The 9621-nt window shown below is 40.0% G+C and overlaps 1 protein-coding gene across 2 annotated transcripts in view; it reads left to right on the top strand.

Annotated features, from left to right (window-relative positions):
* Positions 1-9621, top strand: part of LOC107690350 (phosphatidylinositol 4-phosphate 3-kinase C2 domain-containing subunit alpha-like) — a 34276-nt gene that overhangs the window by 4964 nt on the left and 19691 nt on the right. The window contains exons 3-7 of one of the 2 annotated variants that reach the window (XM_016488650.1): positions 315-1304; positions 5073-5173; positions 5624-5784; positions 7499-7619; positions 8749-8860. In XM_016488650.1, coding sequence (XP_016344136.1) covers positions 315-1304; positions 5073-5173; positions 5624-5784; positions 7499-7619; positions 8749-8860 — 1485 coding nt within the window. Of the gene's footprint in view, positions 1-148; positions 1305-5072; positions 5174-5623; positions 5785-7498; positions 7620-8748; positions 8861-9621 lie in introns of those variants that run through there. The other variant, XM_016488651.1, reaches the window with a different exon arrangement.

The raw sequence follows: 9621 nt of genomic DNA, 5'->3' as shown, positions 1-9621 counted from the left end.
TGCATTTAAGATAGCCCGTCGGGCAGAGTGGTGATACATTTTGGTAGCCCGACTGGAAAACACAATAGCCCCGGGATGTCGGGCTAGCGATTTTGCGAGCCCTGGAGTTCCTGATACTAACATGTAATATTCTCTCAATTTCCTCTTGTAGGCATCTGTTGTAAAGTTCCTGCCAGAACCCAGTGGTATCCTCATGTACATAGCAAGGCAAAGCTGACACCATGGCCCACATATCCAGTGGCAATGGGTTTAAGTTTGACAGGCCAGCCTCTCCGGGTGTGGTCCGGCCCAAAGGGATTGTGGGAAAGGAGGAGGCTTTACGTATGGAATTGGAGGCCTTGGATAAAATCAAGCGTGAGAAAAGACACACACTCCCAGTCACAGCGTCTTCTGTTAATCCCCTTCCCAATCCAATGACACAAACATCCACTAGCCGGCAAGAGAAAGACCTCATTGTGTTCTCCGAATCAGAAACACAGAAGGAAGAACAAAAAGACAAATTTGAGGATATCGATTTAGAGAAGCTGACCAAGGAGGAGCTGGAAAAGCTGCTTCTGGATGACAGTTTTGGAGTAAGCAAAATGACAAGACCTTCCTCTCTGCTAGGTTGCAATCTCAGCGCATCGTATCCTGGAGGACATGCGTTCAACCCTGCTTCATTCCACTGGACACCCACCCCAACACACGCACAGACTCCCATCTTCCCCTCTGCTCCCTTCCCGAAGCCTCCGTGCTCTTTCCAGAATGGCTTTAGTCCAGCTTTGTCTCCCTTTATTAGTCTGCCGGCCCAGCAGACCCTCTTCCTCTCCTTTACAACAGTCCAACCACCTGCTGCTCTGGTCTACCAACAGCCCGCCGTCACCCCAGAGATGGCCAAGCTGTTTGACAAGATTGCCAGCACTTCAGAATACTTGAAGAACGGCAGGTCCTCCAGCATGGAAACCCAATCGGGAAGCGTCAAGTCCCTGGAGCCCATGCCTCAGCCCTCAGAACCTCCCTATATCAGCCGATTTGAGTGGCTGGACCTGGACCCACTCAACAAGCGCAAGGAGGTGGAGGTAGAGGAGACACGCACTGTATCGGGCTGCCCTTTCGTAGAGGAGTCTGGGACTGCTAAAGACCCATGGGATGCGGTTCTTCTGGATGAGCATGAAGTTGTGGATAATGGCAGTCCCTCAGAACAGGTGAAGAGCAAGGTGACTTTAGCCACCGAACCCAGAAGAGCATCAACAGGGGCGGCCGTAACAAGAAGCCAGTCCCTCATCATACCTGCAACCTCAACAGATCACAGCCCAGACAAACAGGTAAGAGGAACGTCCTTTCTACTGACCCAGAACATGTTGGCAGCACTGTTTGTTTAGAAGTGATTACAACAACCTCTTGTGCAGAGTTAAAAAAGCTGCAATCGGTGTGTAGGAGGAAGTAGAAATGATCCCAGCCAGGTATCATCAAATTCAAACTCGTTGTGTCTAATGCCCACATAGTGAACAACTTAATGTATATGCTGTTTGTCAACATATTTTCAAAATCAACTGTAGTTGAATGTAGTCGGTTGAATAATCAACTAGTCAACATTATAGTGTTTTAAGAAAACTAAAAAAATGTGGCCTTATTTTAATTCGAGCATTGTGTTTTTTTGAATGATATATCATGCACAAGACGCTGCACAAGATGCGAGTGCAATGGTCAAGGATGTCCGTCATATGCATGTTTGAAGGACAATGGAAAAGTAATGCAGTGGAATGCAAAACGTTCTGTATGAACGACCCTTATGGCTGTAGCTGTCTCACTTTAAAGGCGATAAATTTAAAGGCTCAACTTTTCGGAGAGGGCTTTGCCAGTCAAACAACTAAAGCACAGCATGTTAATAAAAATGCTAAAAATATAAAATCTAAATAAACTAACCCCACTAATTGAGTCCCTTAGCCCCTATTCGACAACATAGTATTTTATAGGTGTCTCTCATTCTTGCATACATTCTAGTACTTTAACAAGAAAGCAGCAGTGCTCTGTGATATGACAGGAAGTAGCAGTTAAAAATGTGTGCGTATGGTTTTCTAATTATTATACCATGCCAATGTGGTGAATGTCTTTACAACATTTTCTGCTAGGGGCGATTTGCATCTTTCATTTTGGTTTTGTTCGTCATGGTTGGTTTCTTATCATATTCTAGACAAGTTCTGCTGGTGCTTAGTCTCTTTCATTTTACCACCGTGTTATCTAAACCTCTTGCTTTATCCATGGCCTTTCCTTAGAAACGTCATAACTGATTGCCAAAATAAAGAATGACTTCTTGAGACGAATGTGAAACATTGAGTGAAACTGATTCCTTATGAGGAGTGTGTGTAAATGTGTGTGTGTGTGTGTGTGTGTGTGTGTTTTTTTTCCCCAGAAATCCCACTTCCTGTTTCCTTTTTTCCGGTCTAGGACAATTGGCTGTTGTGACACATTTCCCACAGTACTTGAAGAATTTGTGCCCGTAACTTCTACAACAGGGACAGCTTTCAGCTATAAGGATAAAATGAAGGGGTCAGAGGGTTTAGTCTTTGCACTTCCTCGTTTCAAGATTTAGGACTATTAATATTATATTTCTGAGTCACACATCAGATCTAGTTCATACTCAAGGTAACACTCTACTGTCCTAGTATTCTGTAGTAAATGGGCTGTTATCTTTGTGTGTGTGTATGTCTATAGCGAGGACTGATGCTGGTCTCATTAGCACAGACAAGCCCCAGCTAGCTGTTTTTGCCCCATGGGTTCTTCTCTGACATGCCTGCAGCGGGGCCGTACAGCTCCCCGTTGCCATGGAAGCTCTCTTTCGGAGTCTGCGAAAGAGCAGCGAAACTAATCTGAGCTTTGGTTTTGGTGTACAGTTACTCTGCTTCACCACACACAACAGCAGATAGTCTTATCTCAAGCCGTGGATATTTCAGCCCTTATCAGCACACACATCCCAAAAGACAGGCTTGTTGTTGGTCTTGGTGTAAGTGTACTGTAAGTTCCCTGTTGCCATTACTTCATGCTTGTGGTTAGGGTTAGTAGAGGAAATACTTTTTTGTATAGATTTTTTTGGTACACAGCATTCATAAGGCAAACCCAGATTATGCATTATCTTCTGATGTGAACAAATAAAGTATTGGTGTCAAAGGTGTGTGTGTGTGTGTGTGTGTGTGTGTGTGTGTGTGTGTGTGTGTGTGTGTGTGTGTTAAGTTTTAATTAATATTAACACAATAAAATGGAAAACAAAAAAAGGAAACTTTGTTAAAAATTAAAAAGAAATAAAATACAAAAATAATCAAGTATGTACCACCACCAGGGATGCATTTATTTGATCAAAAAAAAAAACCGTAATATTGTAAAAAAAATTATTATAACTTAAAATAAGTGTTGATCTGTTTTAATATATTTAAAATGTTATTTATTCCTGTGATGGCAAAGCTGAATTTTCAGCAGCCATTACTGCAGTCTTCAGCATCACATGATCCTTCAGAAATCATTCTAATATGCTGATTTGCATATCCTAATCTTTTGAATAGTTGTGTAAATAAACAGTACTAATATTAAACATGTGGCAGGTCTGTTAGAGTGCAGGTCTGTTAGAGTGCACATATTATGTGGCCTATGTGCCACATAATATGCCTGTGAGCATTTAGAAGCAGCCACATTTCAGTCAGACATCAACTGGACACTGAATTGAGTTGGTACTTGTTACTGCCGATATTGTAGAAAGATTGGTATCATTTGTCATTACTTTGACATCCCTAGTGTATCGCAACAGTCACTACAGTAGCTCTCGTATGCAGACAGTAAGGTGTTCTTGGTTGATACTGCGACCATGTGGTTTCTGTTGTGAGTGTGTTTATAAATATGCTCTGAACATCCCCTCCAAGTGAACCATTAACTGACCGTCAGCTTATCCTACATGCAGAAATGAAGTTTGTTTAATGTCAGTGTGAGTAATTAGATTCATAAATAGAGCTCTTAGTCAGTTTACCATCAAGCACTCTGTCATCAGTGGATTGTTAAATCATCTGACGGAAGTTCAGTCATATTTATTTAGTGGAAGTATTATCAGGTCAGTCGGGAGCAGAGTTCCAGTTAATGCATATCAGTATTCTTAGCAACAATAGTGGAGAGGAAGTTGCAGTTGCTGTGAATTCTATTGCACACAATGACACAAACGTAAGATGATGGTGGAATTTTACTTATATTCTTTGAATTATTTCTTGGCAGATCCCTCATAAACTTTTAACCTGAGGAAAAGGTCTGTTTGGACTGGGAGAGATTGCATGTAGGGCAGTCAGAACTGTAAAACCGTAGCTTTAAGCAAAAGCGGATGAATAATTTGTGAATGTGTGTCACATGGCGTCTCATTTTTCTCTAAGGTTAGGCCTAGAGCTTTGGCCTAGCAAACAGCTAAAGAAACCATCATCACATCCCATGCATATATGTATTACCCGCAATAAAACATGTGACCTGCTCTTTTTGTCCATATTGACACTCTTGATTATTACTTTGATTTCACTTATGGTGAATGTTTTGGAGGCAGATGTTCTTATCAGAGACCATGTTAAGAGGTAATCTCACAAAATAATGCCTAATCCACTTGTAATACTATTGATTGCATTCATGTAGTCTGCATGGTATATGGAATTAAACAGAAAATAAATATTTTTATTTAATTTCTTAGCATGTGAGCCATTATTAAACTGAATATACCTTTAATGCCTAGTTGTAATTCCATGTTGATGTTCCTTTTTGACCTATTTCCTTCCTGAAGGAAGTCTCTTTTTTGGCATTCCAGACATTCTTCACATTCTCAGTATCCTCTCACCAAACAGAGAGACTGTCTCATTCATTCCACATTTTAACTGGGATGTTAATGTCATCAATTATGTCTATTTGGTACCCCTGTACATAATACAGACTGTACATAATAGATTGTTTACAACATATATTTAACAAGTGATTTCCTATGTGTAGCACACTATTAGTGAAAGTGAATGTATAGTATAATAGACCAAATGTTCGCTCATCAGTATAACCATGGCTTCATGTCTGTCTTTTTACAGGTCAATAAAGGAAGTGCAAATGCACTCTCAAAGTACTCCATCTTACAGGGAAATGAAGCCCAAAATCTAGAAGTCGTAGCATTCTGTGAAGACATTTCAAAGTGAGTTATGAGTTGTTATTGTTGTTGTTTTTTTTAAGGCAAATTGTTGAATTGACTGGTAAAGGGGATACATCAGAAAAAAAGCAGGTCCCGCTACTACAGCTTTGTTGTTAATCTGATATCAGAAGGTCATTATCAGCACTGTAATGTTGGATTCTATAGGGGAAGCAAGGCTAATTTGGACCTGAAGGTCTAATTTAGGAAATGCCTCAAAACCTCATATGTAGACCTCAAACAAGGACTGCTGACAAGTGAAATACAGGAAGTCTACAGCTGTGTGTAGCCCATGTAACAATGGGAGCTAATACCTTGTTTCATAATAACATCACACATGCAAAGAGAGCATGTATGTCAAGATTAACAAAGGACTTGAGACTGAACCTTGTGGTACACCATATTTACCTGTGTTAGGTCTTTGTTTACCCAAAGTGTTGTCCCATATTTTTGCAGACTGAGGTCAAAGTTTCCACATGTCGACCTGGCTACCAATCCTGGCTATGTTCTCAGCCCTGTGATCACTCAGAGGGATGCAGGAGGGGACAGTGGGGGCAGTGTGAAAGTATCCATTGAGATTTCTGATTCTCAACAGCCTGTAACTTTCACTTGTGATGGTAAGCAGTTCTTTGTGACTGTGAATTTAGTCATTACAAAAAGCTTTTGACTGTGAAAATGTTTTATATAAAAATTGTTATGCTAACAGTTAAGGCAGTTAAAGGAACAATTCACCCAAAAATGAAAATTCTGCAGAAGAAAGGTAGTCATACAGGTTTGGAACGTCATAAAGGTAAGTAAATTATGACATAATTTTAATTTTTGGGTGAACTATCCCTAATAAATAGCTTATAATGTCACATCTGATGAATCATGTACTCACTATTTGTCAATAGTAAGCTTCTCTGAATGTCTGCTATAAAGGAAGCTGACAACTGAAGAAGCCACGACAGCGCCAGAGAGCATTTCTTGGCCGCTGCGACACAATCTCTTTTTACATAACTGTCATAGTGCGTCTGCTCAACAGATTCTTCAACCAGGGTTCCTGTGTTTTTCATTTTTCAGCTTGCATGTCACTTGCCAAGGTTTTTTACTGAGTAACCTGTCTGTGGTCCAGGCACGGAAAGTCCTTTTCATTGAGCTGTAGTGGCCTTGGCTCAGTTCCCTGTGAAGCGGCTATGTTCTGAAGACTGCCGGGCCTCGTTTTTTGTGCCGAGTCTCTGACCACCTCACTCCTGGCAGGAAATCAAGACTGGCCTTTTGTGTTGAAGAATTTGTCTGTGTTGTTACTGCCTAAGCCCCATAGCTCTTTTTGACCTGGATAAATCCAGCATAGACTGTGGTCTTAGGAGGGGAAAAGGGGGCACAGTGTTTATCAGGCCCTGAAGATGTTCTACTCTAGCCTTTCTGCCTCTTAGCTTTTTTTCCATGGCTTCCTTATGGCTGTAGAGTTCTTGCCATTTAAGACCAACCACACTCTCCTGACATTCCAGCACCATGTGTGTTGCTGTAGTGCCACGAAAAGAGGATGGCAGAGGAGGAGTTTTACTGGCATCCCACAACCCTTCAAAGCAACCCCAAATCCATCACAAATTAGGCATGACCATCAGACCTTTAGGGTTGAAAAACACGGCAGACATGAAGAGGCCAGGCACAGCTGACTTACTGTAATCCAGCCGTAGGCTTGGAGCTTGAAGAGAGGATCATTCCAAGGAGGGGTGTGGGGCATGTTATTGCTGAAGCCTGGGGTGACCATGAACAATATGTTGGGTGTCATATTTTTGCTCTGATACAGTGAAACTTCTCATGCCAAATCCATTTCTTGTCATGGTTTTCGATCTCAGTGAACCAGAAGTAGTTCACAATTAGTTCAGAGGTCTTTTTCCAAATGGCATCCTCATCCCTCGCTGTCCTCCAAGTCAACACTGTACTGCATGAACTGTTTGGTAATAGTCCATTGTAAAACCAACACCTGTGCAAGCTTTGAAAAATGGTGCATAATGCTGGCCACATCATTTTTACATTTTGTGCAACATAAGGCAGACAACACCTGCATGATTGTCCTCAATTAATTTAAATGGACAATTTACCCAAAAATGAAAATTCTGTCAGCATTTACTCACTTTCTTCTGTGGAAGAAGATATTTTGAAGAATGTTTTGTCCATACAATAAGAGTCAGTGGAATCCAAAACAATATTGGACACCACTGACTTGCATTATAGGAAAAAAAAACACATTTATTTTATTAGCTTCTGTACTTTTTCATTAGCTTTATTGTGTTCTCAGTCCATGGATGTCTTTTTCCTTCATGTTTTCTGTGTTTCTTTCCCCAGTGAGTTCTCCAGTGGACCTGCTCATAATGCAGGCTTTGTGCTGGGTTCATGATGACCTGAACCAGGTGGACATCAGCAGCTACGTTCTCAAGGTCTGTGGACAGGAGGAGGTTTTACAGAAGTGAGTCCTTCATTTACCATCTCTCTTTCCTTTTTGCAGGCATTCTGTCGTATTACATAAACAAGTCCCCTGCCAACATTCCTTGAAAACGGGGTTATTTTGTTTTAATTGTGCTAGGGAAATGTTTCCTTTTTACCCACACCATTGGAAGAGCAGAACCAACAGTTCTAGGGGAGGGTTTGCCTGCCCTAATAAGGAATAGGGGGAATGGGCAAAAAACAAATCATTCCAAGCTCTTGAAGAATTGAGTCTGTAATGCAAGGCATCCTCTCTTAGTTACTGTGGGTGTCCCATGTTATTCATGTACAAAGTTTTGAAAGCTCTTAGTTTCTCATTATGCTAAGGTATAGTTCTTCAGAGTCTGGCTCAATGCTGACTGCCTTGTCCTCATTTGACTTTGGCAAGTTGATACTAGTGATTACGACCCTGCTCTGGCCTTCCAAAGCACAGTCATCCAGGACTCATCTCCTAGCCGGGAATGTTCTTAGACTGCGTTCTCAAAAAAAAAAAAAAAGACAAATTTTTGTTATTTATTTTTGCTTTTCATATATATTAAAAAGTTTGGGGTTGGTACGATTTTTTTAAAAATGTTTTTTTAAAAAGATGTCTATTATGTCTCTTAGCAAGGCTTCATTTAGGGCTGTGCAAAAAATCGAATGCGATTTTCATGCGCATCTCGATTTTTTGCACTGCCCTAGCTTCATTTTTTGATCAAATATACAATAAAAACAGTAATATTGTGAAATATTATTACAATTCAGAATAACTGTTTTCTATTTGTATATATTTTAAAATGTAATTTATTCCTGCATTGGTTAAGCTGAATTTTTAGAAGACATTACTTCAGAAATCATTCTAATATGCTAATTTGGTAACGTTTCTTATTATTAGCAATGTTGAAAAGAGTTATGCTGCTTAATATTTTTGTAAAAACCATGATACTTCTGAATTATTTGATTAATAGAAAGTTCAAATGGTAGTTATTATTACAGTTATTATTATTATTGTTATATAAAGTTGTTTATATATTTCGGTTTTTATATATTATTTGGTTTTTCATTGATTCGTTCAGTTATTGTTACTTTTGGCTCTGGCCCATGTCTGAAGCATTTTTAACATTATCTTCCAGTAAACACAGTCTGGGCAGTCATGAGTACGTGCAGAACTGCAGGAAGTGGGAGACGGAGATCAAACTACATCTCCTTTTTCTTAACACAATGAGAAGAGATCTGGCCCGAACGGTAAAACAATTACAAACACTTAGAATAAATAATTAGAAACTAGTTGTTCACTGCACTACTATCTTCACAGGTTATAAACAGACATATTTAATGGATAAATGTTCAGTGGGTATAGAAAAGAATCACCCCCCTTTAAAATAATCGCAATTTGTTGCTTTTCAGCCTGAAATGAAGATGGACACAGTTTTTGTTTTATCCAGCTGTATTTACTCAGTGCAACTTATAACATCCAAGTGAAAGATATAACACCAATATGTCAGGGGGAAAAAATTAAATAAAAAAAAAAACAGAATCACTGAGTTGGAAAAAGGATCACCCTCTTGTGTCAATATTTTGTTGAACCACCTTTTGCTTTAATTACAGCCTTTAGTCTGTTGGGATATGTCTCTACTAACTTTGCACATCTAGACTTTGCAATATTTGCCCACTCTTCTTTGCAGAACTCCTCAAGTTCAGTTAAATTTGATGGTGACTGTTTGTGGACTGCAGTCTTCATCACATTTCACAGATTTTCAATGGGGTTTAAGTCTGGGATCTGACTAGGCCATGCAAGGACATTCACCTTTTTTGCTGTGTGCTCAGTTTTGCTGTGTGCTTTGGGTCATTGTCATACTGGAAGGTAAAACTACTTCTTATTGACAACTTTCTGGCAGAGGGCAGCAGATTTTCCTCAAGAATTTGACGGTATTTTGCCCCATCCATGTTTCCTTCTATCCTGACAAGTGCTCCAGTCCCTGCTGCAGAGAAACACCCCCATAACA

This window comes from Sinocyclocheilus anshuiensis, unplaced genomic scaffold (genome assembly GCF_001515605.1).
Source record: "Sinocyclocheilus anshuiensis isolate Anshui unplaced genomic scaffold, SAMN03320099.WGS_v1.1 scaffold609, whole genome shotgun sequence".
In the NCBI taxonomy this organism is placed as follows: Eukaryota; Metazoa; Chordata; class Actinopteri; order Cypriniformes; family Cyprinidae; genus Sinocyclocheilus; species Sinocyclocheilus anshuiensis.
This window is presented reverse-complemented; position numbering and strand designations above follow the sequence as displayed.